Raw genomic sequence first — 19,094 nt, 5'->3', positions numbered from 1 at the left:
GCATGACCTTCACAATAACACGAATGACTTTAATTTATGTGTTTTGTACTTTTAGTGTAAAAAAAAAAATCTTATATGGTTGACTGGGACATATGGACCTCAAATGTAACATAAGAATAACAGAGGAAAGAGAACAGAAAACACACAATGTACTTTCAGAGAGAACTGGATCCCCACTCCACATGCAGTCCACTAGTTTTCAGTCGATTCATATACAAACACACTCTCTCACTCTCTCTCTCTCTCTCTCTCTCTCTCTCTCACACACACACACACAAAAGGAGAGAGGTCCTGTGCTGGCTGGAAAACGCACATTTTGGTTGGATGGAATGGAATGTTCTCTCTTTCTCTCCAGCAGTCAAGGCAGCTGGGAAAGGGATGAGGCGAGAGTAGGAGGGTGCGGGTCAGAGTACTTGGACCGTGTATGTTTGCATGCTTGCATTTGTGTATAAAGTGCCTTTCTCGAGTCTTCACCTTTGCTGTGTCAGCGGCAGTGTTAAACTAGTCAAAGAAATTACTAAAGGAAATGTTTGTTGATGAGGAGCTTTTTGGTAACAACAACAATGAAGATGAGATATATATGCAATGTATAGAAAATAAATTAATACCTTTTGTTTAGCAAAGGATGCATTAAATTGATCACAAGTGACGGTAAAGACCTTTATAACTTTACACCAAAGAATTCTTTAAAAAAGTTTCACTGTTTCTACAACAATATTAAGCAGTACAACTGTTTTCAAAATCATTTTGGGGGTTTCACCAAATCAGCCTATTAGAATAATTTCTGAAGGATCATGTGACACTGAAGACTGGAGTAGTGGCTGCTGAAAATTCATCTTTGCCATAACAGGAATAAATTGGATTTTAAAATATGTGACCCTGGACCACAAAACCCTGGGTACATTTTTTGAAATTGAGATTTATACATAATCTGAAAGCTGAATAAATACACATTCCATTGATGTATGGTTTGTTAGGATAGGATCTATTTGGCTTAAATACAACTATTTGAAAAATTGGAATCTGAGGGTGTAAAAAAATCAAAATATTGAGAAAATCGCCTTTAAAGTTGTCCAAATGAAGTCCTTAGCAATGCATATCCACTCACAAAAAAACATTTTTATATATTTATGGTAGGAAATTTACAAAATATCTTCATTGAACATGATCTTTACTTAATATCCTAATGATTTTTGGCATAAAAAAAATTGATAATTTTGACCCATGTAATGTATTGTTGGCTATTGCTACAAATATACCCATGCGACTTATGACTGATTTTGTGGTCCAGGGTCACATATTAAAACAGAAAACTCTTATTTTGAATAATAATATTTCACAATATTACTGTTCTTTACTTCTTACTTAAGTAGAGCATAAGAGACATTAAATATCTTACTGAATCCAAACTTTTGAATGGTACACTCTAAAAAAAATGCTGGGTTAAAAATAACCCAGTTTGGGTTATTTGGCAACCCAGCGTTGGGTTGTTTTTTACCCTGGTGGTTGGGTTAAATGTTTGCCCCAATATGCTGGGTTGTTTTTATTAAATTCAACCATTGATTAAAAATTACTATATTGCTGGCTTAAAATGAACCCAACATATTTTGAAAAAAAAAATCACACAGAATTACTAAAGTAACAACACAGGCAACAGTAATAATCATAAGGTGAACATTTATTAATAAGCAAGAACACCCAGGAAAGCACAAAAATATAGGCAAGAGTTAAAGCGTGTACATGTGTATGCGAGTGAAAAAGTGCAGAAAAGAAATGACAACTCAATTATAGGCCTACAGATTATAGTTAAACAAAATTGGTTTTCAAAAGTTAAATATGTTTTCAAACGTAAGTTATTTAATATTTGACTTATTTTTTTTCACACCAACGAACAGACTAAAAGCACTATGTCCAAAACTCACTGCAGCCAGTTTTCAAAGTTCTCTCTCCCCTTCGATTAGTTTTCTTCTATTTTCCACATATATTCCTGTCGTAAGCGCTGATGGGTCGCTGTTCGGTGGGGAACTGCTCATAACCGAAAGATGTCGTGGCAGGCTCCTTATAACCTGCACATAAACAAACAGTACAGAGTTCTGAGAAAATATTTTAACATCCAAATGAATAATATTCAGTATTATATTGAATAAAAATCAGTATATTCAAGGAAAAAGACGTTTCCATCATGCGAGATGACCGATGCTGACTGAAACATTCAGCTGACTGACATCTCTTTCCTGTATATTGCATTGCATTAAATAAAATGATTTACAGCACTGTAAAGACTTAATAGACGAAATAAGGGGGAAAGGGTTTATTGTATCAACTGTCAGTGAGATTGATCAGCCTCTAACCCAACGGCTGGGTAACACAAAAACTACCCAACCATGGAAAAAAAAATAACCCAAGACAAAATATTGACTAATATAAATGTTGGCCATGTTCTAAAAAGACTATGACTATAACAAAAATGGTGTAAAAATTAACATTGGTCTCTATTTATTTCTAAATTGCTAAAGTACCCTGAGCTCCCTCCCTCTCAAACTCTCTTAAATTTGTCTTGTCTTTTTCTAACTCTCTTCTGGTTTGACCCTTCTTATAAACATAAACACTCGACTTTGAATGTTTTCGTTTCCTTTTGGTCACAAACATAAAAGCACACATGGACCAAATACTCAGAAGGCCAATACTTGGATTTGCTAAGAAATGAGATTTCTGGAAAAGCAAAATTTTTATGTGTACACAGACACACTCACTCTGCTTTGAGTTGCTGCAGTAAGTATGTGCTACTACTGCTGAAATAATGGTGTGTATGTGTGTAACAGAGAGAAAGAAGGACTTCATGGGTTGCTATCTATCTATCTATCTATCTATCTATCTATCTATCTGTCTATCTATCTATCTATCTATCTATCATGACAATATTTATTTATTCATTCATTTTAGCTATTGTCCAGCCCTAGACTCAACAGTAACATTAGGACAAACCTACATTTAGATTGTCTCAATATTTAAAATGTCCCTTTAATCAATATAATTTTCTCCTTTCTAACTCTTTCGTAAGGGTTGGCAGGTTTATTTCACTGTGGTTTTGGTTTGGTTGATTTGTGGGCAAATGCCTGCTGGTTATAGGTTTGTATTGCCACTGGCTTCCTGACATCACAAAAATTACCAGCCAGAGCGCAATAACATTCACAGAGAGCACCAGATAACCAAAACACATCTCTGAGAAGAAGAATGTGAGCGAAGCTGTAGTTGCGTGTGTGTGCATTGCGTGGCTGCTGACATTGATGGATTGTTACCACATGTTGCTGACGGACAAAAAGGTCTCTGTGTTCCAAAGAGATTCAGTGTGCAGCTGGGCACTCAGTTAACAGGCTCTTACAACACACACATGTGTGCTGAGAGATCATACATTTAAACAAAATGGGTTCAATTTAAACACAACAGGTGAAAACTGATTTTGTAGTCTTTTTAGCATTAAAAAACAGAACATTTGTTAGTGTCCCATTAGTTTTAGGCTGAAGGATGAGCTTTGCAGATTAAGTAAAGTGTGGGTATGTGTACTGACTGAGAGTATAAATATAGGATTTACAGGGTGTGGGCTCCGCACTTGTGCATCTCATAGTTATACGTGGAGCTTAGCGAGCATTTTATTGAGAGTATAATGTGTATGGATACTGTAGGTTATGTTTGAGCCAAGGGCTTCCTTCCTCCACAGATATCTCATGTAGGTGGATATAAATACAAACCAAACTTATGCTATACTACTGTATATTTTTATGATAGTTCAAGGGCAGTTGAGTTGCTATGAGTCAGCTCTGAAAAGTCAACCACAAACACACCGATACTCTGAAAATCAAAACATGCATAGGCACTCAATAAACACTTATTAAGGTTCTCTCCCGAGGGCCTTGCCTAGAGCAGGATTATGCAATAAAAGTTAAAAAAACAAACAAAAAAACAGTTGAAATAAGGGAGGTATATACACAAAAAGAATTCATTCATTGCATAATCATTCATTCATTTGGTGTAAATGGCACAAGTTTGTTTTTGGTGTCAGTGCCACAAGTTTGTTTAGAGCTGCCAAGCAAGTGGAGGAAGAAAATGAATTGGTTTTAATGACTTCATTCACAACATGCTGCTCCATTGAGGTTTTAGTCATACCCTTACGCCTCTTTTCCCTCACACACACAAACATTATGTCATTAATCTCTAGAGAGACTTGGCACTGTAAACACCGGTATCCGTGGTATCGCTCATCATAACTCAACACACACACATACATCTTGTGCGTCATAAGACGGGGTACTTCAGTTTAGAAATGTGCTTATCAACATGAACTAAGCTCTGTATCTCTAATAGTTATAAAAAATAAGGCACATATTATATATTATAATGTATATAATAATTTAAATATTTAGCATTTATGGACTTCATTATTGAGGGGAAAAAGAAAATATCTTAGAAACGTAACCTGTCTGTTCTGCCATGGTCACTGGCTATAAACTCTTTCCTCTACTAAGTTACTATAGTTACGCGTCACATTGTGCTTTTTAGCCTCTTGAGATCTCATTGTACTTGTAATACACAATGGCATCTATTTTCCACTGGTTTCCTATTTATTAGCACTGAAAAGTACCTGTTCTTCAGATGTCATGAGTTAGGTTGGAACTATGTTGGTCTCGTGTATGTTAGATCAATTGTCTGTATAGAATCTTTTCTCAACAAAGCTGACTTGTGACACTAAAGGTTCTCAATGTGCACACAATAGTGTAAATATGTACTAGGGATGTCACGGTGAGGGAATTTTCTCACCGGTATATAAACTTGCAACAACACCAGAATTTCCGATAACACCGGGGGTGGTGGGGGATCTCTTTTGAATGTGACTCTACGGCTTGTGCTGTATGGAGCAGAGCAGACGCTTTTAGTTTATAATTGTAGAGTCCATTGTCCAAGTGAACTAAATGGTTTTTTTCTATAAAAAAGCAAAACAACAGTGGGGGCGGTGCCGGGCAAGTAATGTAATTGGTGTACGGCCAAACACTGTATAACTACCGCAGCAAGCTAAATATGTACATGAGATACATATACATAGTGTGTGTGTGTGTGTGTGTGTGTGTGTGTGTGCATGATGGAATGATTTATAACAACCTGTTTTCTGTCTTTTCTTCTTCTAGAACTCCATCCGGCATAACCTGTCCTTGCATAGCCGTTTCATCCGTGTACAGAACGAGGGAACTGGAAAGAGCTCGTGGTGGATGATCAATCCTGAAGGGGGGCGGGGAGGTAAAGCGCCAAGGCGACGTGCAGTCTCCATGGACAATAGTAACAAATACACCAAGACTGCACGTGGGCGTGCAGCCAAGAAAAAGGCAGCGCTGCAGGCTGCCCAGGAGGGTTCGCTGGAGAACGTATCTGCTGGTGGTCTGTCTAAGTGGCCAGGAAGTCCCACTTCCCGGAGCAGCGACGAACTGGAATCCTGTTGGACTGACTTCCGCTCGCGAACTAACTCCAACGCGAGCACCCTGAGTGGCCGCCTGTCACCTATTCTTGCCAATCCAGAGCTTGATGATGTCCCAGATGGCCCACCCCTGTCCCCAATGCTCTACTCCAGCCCCAGCAGTCTCTCTCCTCCCTCATCATCTTCATCAAACTCCAAAACGTGCCTGACAGAACTTCCAGGGCTAGCTGACCTGACTGGCACAATGAATCTCAATGAGGCTGACAACCTAATGGTCGATCTGTTGGACAACATCGCCACACAAGTCCAGGTTGTTCAAGGGTCTTCTACTTTTGGTTTTGGCTCCAAGAGCACTGCATCACCCCCAAGCTCCTCATCATCCCAAACTGTGAGCAACAACACCGGAGGATTCAGTAACCCCATTTTTGGGCCTTCAGCAGGAGGTCTGCGTCAGACGCCCATGCAGACCATCCAGGAAAACAAGCAAACATCATTTTCTAGCGTTTCTTGTTTTGGAAACTCACTTCAGGAGCTGCTGAATTCTGATTCACTGGTCTCACACAGTCATAGTGACGTTATGATGACGCAGTCAGACCCACTTATATCACAGGCCAGCACTGCCGTCACCTCTCAAAACTCCCGGCTTCGCAATGGCCTCATGCTTCGTAATGATCCCATGATGTCATCATTCAGTACTGTGCTCAATGGGCGAAGCGGCCACCTCCAGAACAAGCAACACCATCAGGGGTCCAATTCCCAGGGTGCTTTCCGTTCCCTCTCCAACAACAGGGCGCAAAGTCTAGTTAATGATGCTAATAATTTAGTCTCCGCAAAGCAGCACCTCCAGCCACAGCCCTCCATGTTGATGACAGAGACATCGCTTTACTCTGGCCTGAATGGAAGTAACGGGGTAGGGATCTGTCACCCCTCAGGAACAGATCGTTTTCCCTCAGACTTGGACCTGGACATGTTTAACGGCAGTCTGGATTGCGATGTGGATTCCATAATCCGCTCTGAACTAATGGAATCTGATGGACTGGATTTTAACTTTGATGCATTGGTGCAAAACGCTGTTAGTCTGAATCCTGTGGGAAACTTCACTGGGACAAAACAGTCCAATCAAAGTTGGGTGCCTGGCTGATGGCTGTCTCTTAGGTGAGCCAAAATACATTTTATAAACATATAAACAAAGATCAACATAAATAACAAAAGAGCTTCAATATAGGTCACTGTTGATGTTTTTTAGATCCATTACAGCAGGAAATAAAAATTTTGCAAGGGGCCATTCACACAGAACGCATTTTTTAACTTGAGTGCTACATTGTTAGAACGCAGTGTCGTGTGAGATGCTGCAAAATATGCGAGCGCAATGGTCTAGCGCATATTTACGTAGAAAAACAATGGAAAAGCAGTGCAGTGGAATGCAAAAACACTTTTTGTGTGATCAGCTCCTTATACTGTACAGGATGTGTTTTGTTGATCTCATTAGATTTTTTTAATATAGAACTTTTTTTGTCTTTCTCTCTAGGTTCAGAACTGCAGAGAAAACGAATAAAATAACAACTACAAAAAAACTGCACAAAAAAAAAAACATCCAAAAGACTTGAAGTCGATCTTTGCCAAGATTGCTGTCTACGGCAAGCACTGGATGATACGCCTGTTTACAGGTCCATCTGTAAAAGCAGACCCAGACTATTAACGAAAGACTGCCCAATGGAGAAACACAAACTAACAGTGAACTCACAGATCATTATGCAACATTATGCAATGTTTGAAATCATCCCACTGTTAGACGTGAAGTAATCTAAAGTGTTTAAATAGGCCTGTTGTAGCTTTTCTGTCATAAACTTAGTTTCCTTGGCTGGGGTCTCGCTCTGTTTTCCATCACAATTTTGTTAAATGATTGGCTACTCTTGTTATCCTCTAAGCACTAACTGTATAGTCATTGATCAATATAAGAGTACAACTATGAGGTGGAGAGTTAACCTGAAAAATTTCAGAGCTCAGATGGAGTAGCTTGTCACGGTGCACTTCATCCACCATTTTTGGTTTTTAATTCACTGTTACCATACAGTAGTTAGTTCCCAATCTGAAATATAGTTGCCTCATAATAATACTTAAGTAATACATTTTTGTGATTGAATATAACCTTATAAGGAGTAATTAATTTGTGTGTACTGTCTGTAACTGTACAAAAAAAGTGGTAAAATTGAAAGCTTAGCAGGTGGAGGCGTCTTATTTAGCCAGCAAAGCTATGTTTGGACTTCTCGCATATAAATGTAGCCAAACGTAATGATTAAATAAATATTAACTTGCATCGTGGACATTTCCATGCCATACCAGGTGCTAAATGATCAGTGTTGATCCCTGTCCTGTATTAAGGCCATCTGTGTTTCCCTGGCCACAAGGACATAGCATAATTGATTAGGATTAGTGTTTAGCATCATGGCAGCATTCAATGGTGGGTGGGCCTTTCCTCTGGGAGCAATCTTTACTGAGCAAAAAAACAATAAGCTATCTTTTGTACATTTGCCAAATTACTTGAAAATGTAGGAGATGCTGGCAGCCAAAATCACAAAAGACACACAGTGAAATTTGGGGACTTTTCTGTCCCTGTATGCAAAATGCATCACTATTGCTCAGGGGAGAGTGGGGTCTCCATTACAACATCAGGGCCTCATCTTGAATTAACTGCAACCTGGCTGTACACAATTTCAGAAATGTTTTATGAACATTTGTACATGAACAACAGTCTTCTGAAGTAAGGAGATGAAGCTACAGGAATTCATCCTGTGTTGTTGTCAGTTTATTAATGTCTTTATTGTTCCATTGTGCTCAGCTATTGTCACGAATCATGTACAAATCCTAATGTTCTGTGTTTCTGTCCCTCAGAGAAGGTTACCCTTCACTGCATACTTCCATGGATGCATGCATGTAAATGTACATATGCATCATGTGCAATGCATATATATGTATACATCCTGCTATACTTATAAAATGTAATGATAATACAAATATGTCTTTCAAAGTCCACGTGTTGAACAAAATAATGTAATTGTTACATGGGGAGTTGGACAGACATGGTTTATAGCAGGGGTGTCAAACTAAACGTTACTGAATGCATTTAACTTTTTCAGAGTGCGTGAGCAGTACATGCACTTCGCAAATGAACAGAATCAATTTTATTCTGCTCTAATAACCAATAATGTGTTCAAACAAAAGGAGCGGAGATGAAATGTAACCATTTCACACACACCTTTCGGAATATTTATCATACAACATTGACATGAAAGGAGAAGTTTAGATGCAAGAACATGCAACTGTGTAAATTAAAGTGTTTAGATGTCCTGCTGTAGCTAAATGAGTACGAAATATTGATATGAGTGCTAATGTTTTAGCTTAATTTTACGTGTGCGTTTGACACACCTGCTTTACACCATGATTCCACACCCTAAAACTGCTTTCATCATATTCATTTTTCAAACTCACATTGAACTGATAATATCAAGTATGCAATAAATTGGAAAATCACCCATATAAGACAGCTGAAACTTGTAAATTCTTTCAGAGACAATAATCTCACTGTCTCAAAAATTGCCTTGCATGTATTCTTTCACTTCTTTCACTGGAAAAAAAAAAAAAAAAAAAAAAAAAACTTTAAAATTCTATTTTTTTCAGATGACCATTTCAGATCTTCAAACATTACAGGTTTTATTTACACATGCCCATCGTGATAATCAGCAAATACCACTGCTCCAGTGGCCTGCACAGATCTCCGTAGGGGCGAAATCGCGTTCCGGGGGGCACTGCAATATGGCCGAAAGGGCACTTTACTATTTGCGATTAAAGGGGAAGGGGCTCAAGCCCCCCCGGCACCTCCCTCCCCCAGTGCACGCCACTGCACCGTTCCCACATTTTACCACCCTGTTCGTAGCCTTCCTCCCTCACCTCTCTTACCTTTGCTCTTTTACCTATCTTATAGTCATATGGCTTCTCTACTAGATGTTTGTGAGTATTTTTCCTGTATACTCCATTTTGAATTGTAATCTAGTTTGTATAAGAAATGGTGCGCATGTAAATAAAGCTTGGTTGAGCTATTTGTCTCTGCTGTTGTTTTAAGTTATTTTAAATTTTGATCCATTTAAACATGATTAATTTCTATTAACCAAAAATAATGATTTGGTGTTTTAAATACTCGTATAGGGAATTTTTTGGCTTTCATTGGAATTTTGCTTTTTCAGTTTGCTGTTGGCTTATTTTCAGTGACCTCAAAAAACTGTTGTCACTTTGGCGAAAGGCTATATTCTTTGAAAACTATTACATTTGTCAAATGTTACATTGAACCTTGGGACATTCCCTATGGTGCAATGACAATATATAAAGCCTAATTTGATTAATTGGACTTTGGTTGTTCAATTTTTTTTTTATAGCATCAATAAAAGTTTTCACAAATGGTTTATATGCACAAGTCACATATGAAACGTTTAACAGCCAATAGAGATTGTTGACTGTCTCTCTCTGACAGAGCCATAAGAAATGTCTGGAATCCGTCCCACTGAAACACAGACACACTCACGGGCCATTACACACAAAGGTCAAGGGTTGTTACATAACAAATCTGTTTTGCCAATACTGTGGATCAGAGGTGTGTGTATGTGTGCATTCAAGGTGTGATGTTTGCTGTGGTAACAGTATACTGACTCCGAAAACAAATCTGACTTCAAAGTTAAAAGGTGTTCTTCATCAAAATTCTTAGATTTAAAATAAATCTTGGGTTTAAGACCCAGTGTTGTTTTTGTTAACTGAAACTGAAAATAAAACTATTACATTTCTCAGTGATCGAAATAAAGCTGAAATAAAATATAAAAATTAAGAAATGCTGCTAAGTGAAATAGTTTTAGAAGTAATAAAAGTACTAAAACTGAAACAAAAAATAATGAAAATGACAAAAGCGCATATCAGGATTACTAGTAAAACAAATAAATACTATAATAGTAAATAAATAATACTAAAATAACATTGGTAAGACCAAATAACAATGCATGCCATTGTGTCAGTATGCTGTGTACAGTAAAAGCGAGCCTTAAAGGGTTAGTTCACCCAAAAATGAAAATAATGTAATTTATTACTCACCCGCATGTCGTTCTACACCCCTAATTGTGTGTTCACACCAGACGCGAATGAAGCGTTAAGCGCGAGTGATTTACATGTTAAGTCAATGCAAAGACGCGAATTGACATCCTGCGGCGCAAATGACGCGGCGCGAATTGAGTGATTCGCGCGAATCGCGCAAGTTGAAAAATCGGAACTTTGGCAAATTTCCGCGCCACGTTAACCAATCAGGAGCTTGCTCTAGCAGTGACGTGACGTAGCGAGCTGTGGCAGAAATTCGAAACAACAATGGAGGACAAAATCATCGTCGCTATACATCTTCATACATTTATAGAAACAGAAATAAAAAGGATCGTGTTTGAAAGAAAGTGAGTGAGGAGGTCGGACAATCTTATAAGTTGTAAAAAACGGTCTTTACTCAATTTGAGCTATATATATATATATATATATATACATATTAAGACTACAAGCCAACTAAAGACGACCAATTGAGCTTATTCGCTGTAATTTACAATTATTTCCCCACTGACAAGTTGTGTTTTTTCAGAGGAAGTGTGCAGAAAGCAGTGGGAGAGTCTGGGACACATAAAGGAGCGGGAGAGCCCCTCTCATGAAGCGAATTCGCGTCTGTTGTGAAGGGATTTTCACGCGCGAATGAAGCGAGTAAACTCAAAATGTTCAAGCGTCCAACTACACGCGAATAGCGCGATTTATTCGTCTGGTGTGAACGCAGCATAAGACCTTCGTTCATCTTCGGAACACAAATTAAGATATTGTTGATGAAATCCGATGGCTCAGTGAGGCCTCTATTGAGAGCAAAAGCCATTGAAACTCAAGATCCATAAAGGTACTAAAAACATATTTGAAACAGTTGACCATTTCCGTGGTTCTATCTTAATATTATAAAGCGACAAGAATACTTTTTGTGTGCCAGAAAAACAAAATAACGATTTTCAACAATATCTATATGGGCCGATTTCAAAACACTGCTTCATGAATCTTTTGTTTCGAATTAGTGATTCGGATCTCCTATCAAACAGCTAAACTGCTGAAATCACGTGACTTCGGTGCTCCGATTCACTGATTCGATTCGTAAAGCTCAGAAACAGTGTTTTTAAATCAGCCCATATAGATATTGCTGAAAAGTCTTTATTTTGTTTTTTTGGTGCACAAAAAGTATTCTTGACGCTTTATAATATTAAGATAGAATCACTAAACTCACATAACCTGTTTCAAATATGTTTTTAGTACCTTTATGGACCTTGAGAGTTTGAATGGCTTTGCTCTCAATAGAGGCCTCACTGAGCCATCGGATTTCATCAACAATATCTTAATTTGTGTTCGGAAGATGAATGAAGGTCTAACGGCTGTAGAACGACATGAGGGTGAGTCATAAATGACATTATTTTCATTTTTGGGTGAACTAACCCCTTAAATACCACAGAATCACTCCGTTAAGACATGCTTTGTCATATTTCTGTCCCTCTCACGTGTGAGTATATCAAAATGTTGATGATGACAGATAAGTAACATTATAAGCAATTAGGTGTGTATGGCATGAGGTTTTTATAATAGTGCATTTGTGTACACAACAAATAATGTGAGCTAAAAAGGGCTAATGGGCGTTTACATCGTGAATCATGTGCATGCCATGAATGTCTTAACCTCTGACTCCTCAGGTGAGGCCAGACCTGTCAGTGCTGTGGTCTGACTGGTCAAACTGTGTGAGGAGGGATTGATGACATGGGGATTTGAGAACTGGGCTGTGGTGTGGTGATGTCATTGCTGAAGGGATAGTGTGACATGGTAAATGAGAGACAGAGAAACAAAAAGAGAGAGAGCCTATGTGTGAGGGATCTCAGGTTCACTATCCATTAGGCAGTAGAATACAATCTGCCTCAAAGCAGTGTGACGTACAACATTCTGGGATCTGTGACTGAAAACACCATTAGGCTTTGTTACACACATACAGTTCAGAAGGAGGACATAGGCATGTATACACTCAGCATTTAGAGTTGGGACGGGACAGGATGGTCAACTAGTCATTCAATAGCTAATAAGTCAATTAGTGATCACTGCAGATGTCTTTCTTTTTTCTTCTTTAGTGATTGTTGAGGACGCGTTTTAAAGCACCATACACAGGTCACTGAAAATAATTTTCCCAATTTTCCTATTATTAGGCATAATTACTTTTGTAGCTGAGTAGTTACTTTTTAACTGACTAGTTAATTTTTAAAATCTCTACTAAAATTAATTAAAAAAAATTAATTTCTTTAAAATCCTCAATTTATAAGCATCAACTTTTCACTTTAATAGTGTGCTCTACACTCCACTCGTTTCTATGATGTGAAGATACAAGAAAACCTGTACGAGATGCTGTGCACACACACAGGCACACAAGGAATTCTCCAACATTTGTTGAAGATGTAGAACATCACAAAGATAACAGTGTTCCCAGATAAGAAGTTCAGTTTAAATACCTGTTTGTGTAGGCTAAATGAAAAGGAAAATAGGCAACTCTTTATAGCTCTGTACGAGAGAGATAAAGCGAGAGAAGAACAAGGTGGAGTTGATGGAGAGACAACCATTAGGCAGCAGATGAATGGACAGGGAAATGTGCAGTCCTGTGATCAGTGAGAACCTGAAATCAATGTAGAGACAGAAATCCTTAAGTGAAGGACACATCAATCTACTCAATCAGCTGTGCATTAGCTCACTCTTTTCAAACAAAAGAGGCCTGATCTAATTGCACAGCACAATATCCTGCGAATCTGTAGTCACTGCAGCCACTGGGAGCTTCATTTATTAACTGTGAGCTTGAACCAGTCACAGGGACTTAAAGGATTAATTCACTTTAAAATGAAAATTACCCCAAGCTTTACTCACCCTCAAGCTGTCCTAGGTGTATATGACTTTCTTCTTTCTGATGAACACAATTGGAGTTATATTAATAAATATCCAGATGCATCCAAGCTTTATAATGGCAGTGAACGGGACCAACGAGTATGAAGCTCAGGAAAGTGCATCCATCCCTCATAAACATACTCCACACGGCTCCGGGGAGTTAATAAAGGCCTTCTGAAGCGAAGTGATGCCTTTGTGTAAGAAAACATCATAAGTTGAATACGGAAGGCGTAGGACGTAGCGTAAGCATTTTGAACTGAGAGAGGCGTTATACTTTCTTCGTAAGTTGAATACAGAAGGCGGTCTGGCGGAAGCTAGATATTTTACTTTATAACTTTTTAAATATGGATATTTTTCTTAAACAAATGCATTGCTTTGCTTCAGAAGGCCTTTATTAACACCCCGGAGCCGTGTGGAATATGTTTATGATGGATGGATGGAAGCACTTTCTTCAGCTTCATACTCGTTGGTCCCGTTCACTGCCATTATAAAGCTTGGATGCGTCAGGATATTTATTAATATAACTCCAATTGTGTTCATCAGAAAGAATAAAGTCATATACACCTACGATGGCTTGAGGGTGAGTAAATCTTGGGGTAATTTTCATTTTAAAATGAACTAATCCTTTAATCCCTGTTTATTATGTCTCCTCTTTATTGCCCTGTGCCGCATCTCAGAAAGAAGTAAAGAATGTTTAATGTGGTCTATTTTATTTTCTGAATAATTTGTCATAAAGGTGAAGAGGTCAAGGCTGTATTATGCCCTATAAAGCCATATATAGTTATTGGTCCAAAATTGTGTCACAATGGAATAATTTAGATGTTTTCCTTGCATATATGCAAAAAACAGTGATCTGAGAAAATGCATGTCACAAGTGATTTTATATAGCACATTTTGAGAGGATTATGCTACATGTGTTCTTGACAACATTGAGTTTGTTAACGTTATATTTGGACTTTTTCAGTTTTTTTTGGATAGGACAGAATTGCATAGGAGAGCAGGGAACAGGAATGGGAAAGGACTACGAGCTGAGACTCGAACTCAGGTCGCCTGAGGTGCAAATGCATTATATATCAGAGCGCTTCCCACATGGCTATTGCTTCGGTGAGCATTTAATTCTAGATCATCTGTACATATATTAAAACATCTCTCTCAAACACACACACAAGCACACTTGTGTGTGTCAGGGAAGAGAGAAGGAAACAGCCAGCACTTGATAATGTTATAATGTCTAACAAAGATTCTTTACCATCTGATCCATGATCCTATTCTCATGTTCCTTTCATCTCTCAGTGACCATTCTCTCTCTCTTGGACCATCCCTTTCTTTTATTACAATCTCTCTGTCACTGAGACCGAATAAATGAGTCCCTATGCTTTGTGAGACAATAGAGCGATAATCTACTGTACACAATCTGTGCCCTTGGTGATTTCTGACATGATTACAAAAGGAAAATGGGCCAAAGTCATGATTTATTAGCACCATTATGTGCATCTCTCACATAACATAGGCATATTCACACTGACCCTTCTCACACAGAGATACACACACACAAACCATTAAACTGCACACTCATCTCTTTGTTTCCGAGGCCAGATATGAGCTGTAGATTCAATTCATTATAGAGCATACAGACCCACGGACATGAGCATGGGAATAAAATCACAGAGTAATGTACTGTAGATAGGGGGATGAGAAAGAAGGATAGAGAGAGAAAGAGATAGAGCACATTTATGACAGTCCTTAGGGAACCTTCTAATCAGCAGTGAAGGGGGAAATAGGGCTGTACCTATAAATCTTGGGGCAGGGGAATGGGGGGAGGCAAACAGTAGTGTAGCACCCCACAAACACAGTAAACAAAGAGTCCCATTGTGTTCACATCCAATGAAATTCTCAAATAAACCTCAAAAATAATATTAAAAGAAAAATGATAATTAAAGGAAAGTCCTGTACCAAACTATGGCTGGCTACATGTACTTCATCCATATACTGTGAATGCATGTTAGTTGACATCAATACATCATATCAACTGCCATTATGACTGCAAAGCTCCAATGAGTGTTAGCTGTGTCAACATTCCATGACTTTATTTATCTAACAGCATTATTAGTGTGTATTAGTCTGATTATACCTTTACATTATGTGCACATAGGTGTAGCTGGGTGTCAGAGGTGTGTCGCACTGACAAAAGACACAACATGCTGTGAATAGTATCATCCAGGGTTGGAGATTAATGGGGGTCAAAATGCCACCAAAATTCAAGATATTGGGGCAAAAAGTCACCCTGTATAAGTTGTTTTTATAACATATGAGCAAGAGTGCCGTTTTCCTGAATATCAGCATGATTGTAAATGTGATACTTATACAAAAATTCAAGAAGTTAATATGAAGTGACTTATATTTTAGACACAATATTGTCAATATTGTTTGTTTTTGGTCTGTTTTGCTACAAAAATATTTCCAAACAAAGCTACATCACTGCTGTATCCATATCAACTCTGAGCAATACACATTGGTGTTTTGATACTGAACAAATCTGCGTTTTTTAATGAATTGGTTGAGTAAATGATTCAATGACGCATTCATAAAAGGCAGTCACTTGCTTCAGTCATGAATGAATAAGCCATTTTGAACAAATCGGTTGAATGAATGAATGACTAATGACTCACTCATTAATACAATGACTTGCCGCCACCTACTGGCAGTTTTGGTTTCATATTAAAAAAACAATTTCATTTTTATTTTATTTAAACATCACATTGCATTTTTTATGCAACTAAAATCAATATAAATGCATTCATACCTCTTCTGAGCTGCATCTAAATGCCATTTCAGATGCAGATTCTGTGCAAAGATGGATACTGATTTCATTTGATTAGTAACAGCCCTATAGTATCTTATTATTGTAACTGAATGTGTTCATTAAATTTAAGAATTTGACAAAAAAAAAAAAAAAAAGATTCATACATTTAATAAGGTTAGAAAAATGCCCTTATAGAGGTAAAAACGCCCTTTTAAGGGGGTAAATATCGCCCCTTAATAGAAAAGTTAAGTTCTGTCATTGCTATCATCACTACATTCTGCCTCAAATTCCATCCCATCACCTTTCACCCACCTTAGCTCAGCATGCTCTGCACTGTAACTTGTGCAACCGGAACTGGATTCATTACTATAGTTGTTTGAAATATATAGCACCCCACTTTGAGCTCACAGAACAGAGTGAGAGAGTGTGTGGCTGGCTTTTCTGGACAGCACTGTAAGCAGATGAGTCAATCAGCAGTCTGTCATCACCGCGTCATAATCAAAGCCAATCTGTTAGAAAAGAAAATGCCAATGTCAGCTGCTTGTTCTCACTATTTTTCTCACAGCAAATTAGTATGTTGGATGGAAAAAGCAACAAATGTTTCCAAACAAAACACAGAACTCACCTATATTTATGTTTATATATGTATGTATACAGTATCACACATTCCACCATTGGTCAGAGAACTTCCCACAAGGTTATGGCTCCAACAGCAATGACATTTTTATCCTGACAATCTATCCTGGCTTAGTGTACATGCTTGACCGTGTGTTTTTATTTATGCTGAGCAGGCTAAAACATGTCTGGTACACCACAGGTATTTTTATTTATGTCAAGCAAGGTAGAGCAAGTGATTGAGTATGTGCTGGGAAGAGACAATGACAGCAATGTATTCTGGGATTTGGTTACTTGTACCACTGAGGCATGACAATCTGAACAGCCCCCAGCTTGGTTCATGACATTTCCAGCCATGTTTGTTCCTCTATCCTACTTTCATGGATCAAACACAGATAAATTTGCTCAGCAGCAAGTGATCTACAACAGGTAATAGTGGTAGACCTAAATTATCCAATTAAAATCTGCATGAAATGGAAGTTGAGATCTTCCTTTCTTCCGTATTATGACATAATAAGAGTGAATCGAATAAATAGTTTATAATAATCACTGCAATATTCCATAAAAAATAAGAATTGTCAAAATTTGATTTTATGGTGGCTTTATCTTCAATTAAATATAAAATAGTTCCTATTAAGTCTGCAAATAAAGTGAAGAGCTCTTTGTCCTTGGTCAAAACAAAAACTGTAGTGCTTCTCGACCACATGTTGACACAAGCGCAAAGTGTTTGAGTGTTCTTACTTTGTGTAAAGTCTAAGCAAACACATTGCTTAACCTTCTCGTCATACATTCGTGTGTCATCACTGCATTCTCCTTATCACCAGGTGAGGGAGTCAATGTGTGTCCAAAGACTGCCCATAAGGAACTGGTTGCCAAGGAGACAGCAGCAAGAAAAATTATGGTCCTTGCAAAGCAAACCAATTTACCTCAGTGACGTAGAAGAAGAGCAACCAGCATCAGTGGTGTATGTGCGTATGTGTCGAGGTTCACAAGATCATTTAATTTACACCATTCATGCAGCCCTCTAAATACAGATGTGTGCACCTCATGCAAGCTTTATCAAAAATCTGACAGGCAGGTAAAAATGCAGTTCACTTTACATAATGTTATCAAAATTGCCATCCTTGGCACCACACTCCCTTAGTGACAATGAAAGAGGGCAACCATATCTATGCAGCCATTGGCCAATGAGCACTCTTGTACTAACTCCTTATTGGCTAGCTTCTCCAATCACCTTACACCAATGAGGCTTCTTGTATCCATGAGAATGAAGCTTGTAGAGTTATTTAAATCTAACCAGAGCCAAAAGATGGCTCGTATGTGCATTTTACTTCATGAGCAACAGAGAAATATAGGACGTTTTATAGTGTGTTAGATAAACCATATCAGTCTTTCTTGCAGAGTAGTTTTAAAATAACCCGCTAAACAAGAAAGAAGAAAATGAAGAAAATGTCCTTATTCCGTCATATATGTGGATTTGCTTATGAAAATAAGACAGTCTGCAGAATCTTCACTACTGTCACTTAGGATGTTTGAAGTCTCTAATATGCAATTTAACGAATGAGTAGACAGATTCTCGGAAGATTTAAATGGGAGGACAAGCTCTGTGGGAAATGACTATGGTAAAACCACAACAGACAAAATAGATGTCTCGGGTTACAAAAGACAAGCACGTTATACATTTGCATAATGCCCTCTGTTAAGGAATTTGAGATATTTCTAATGACTGTCTCATTTGAACAAGGCTACAAATGTGTAGCTTTAAATTCCTCTTTATTTGTCATTCTGGGTGGGTATCAGCTCACCTGTTACCTCTCGTGGGTGATTGACGTGTCGCCTCACAATTACACCTCGAGTCTCTGTGGGCCTGAATTTTAGGATTTTGCACTGAACACCAGGCATATGAGTTTTGGAGAGGAATAAAAAATTAAGACTTAATTTAGTTTCAGGCTAAATAAATATATGTTCTTTTCGTTACAATAGGTCAACGTTTGAATGGTCTCTTCTGTTTTTCCCTTGTAATATGTTAAGGCTGAGGCTCACAAGATTCAAAACACACTTACATAATAAGGTAATCCGTATTTAATTACGGGTTATGGCACCTAATGACTTTTTTCTAACTCTAAAAAAAAAAAACATGACAGAAATAAAGTAAAAAGGCAGTAGGTTTCACACTTCACACAACAAAAGCCTCCC

The 19,094-nt window shown here is 38.0% G+C and overlaps 1 protein-coding gene and 1 long non-coding RNA gene across 3 annotated transcripts in view; one reads left to right on the top strand and one right to left on the bottom strand.

Annotated features, from left to right (window-relative positions):
• Positions 1-9,563, top strand: part of foxo3b (forkhead box O3b) — a 34,474-nt gene extending 24,911 nt beyond the window's left edge. For both annotated transcript variants that reach the window (XM_048206994.1, XM_048206996.1), the window contains exons 3-4: positions 5,181-6,619; positions 6,993-9,563. In XM_048206994.1, coding sequence (XP_048062951.1) covers positions 5,181-6,605 — 1,425 coding nt within the window. In that variant the 3' untranslated portion in view covers positions 6,606-6,619; positions 6,993-9,563. The remainder of the gene's footprint in view (positions 1-5,180; positions 6,620-6,992) is intronic.
• On the bottom strand, positions 1,930-19,086 carry LOC125278148. Its single transcript, XR_007187060.1, has 4 exons — positions 18,962-19,086; positions 18,704-18,785; positions 16,596-16,792; positions 1,930-2,066 (listed from the first exon to the last, which is right to left on the bottom strand). It is a non-coding gene; the product is annotated as an uncharacterized LOC125278148 (long non-coding RNA).
• Positions 19,087-19,094: the final 8 nt, after the last annotated feature.

Source organism: Megalobrama amblycephala, linkage group LG11 (assembly GCF_018812025.1).
Source record: "Megalobrama amblycephala isolate DHTTF-2021 linkage group LG11, ASM1881202v1, whole genome shotgun sequence".
NCBI classification, from domain to species: Eukaryota; Metazoa; Chordata; class Actinopteri; order Cypriniformes; family Xenocyprididae; genus Megalobrama; species Megalobrama amblycephala.
The sequence above is the reverse complement of the archived record's forward strand: the minus strand, read 5'-3'. Positions and strand labels throughout refer to the sequence as shown.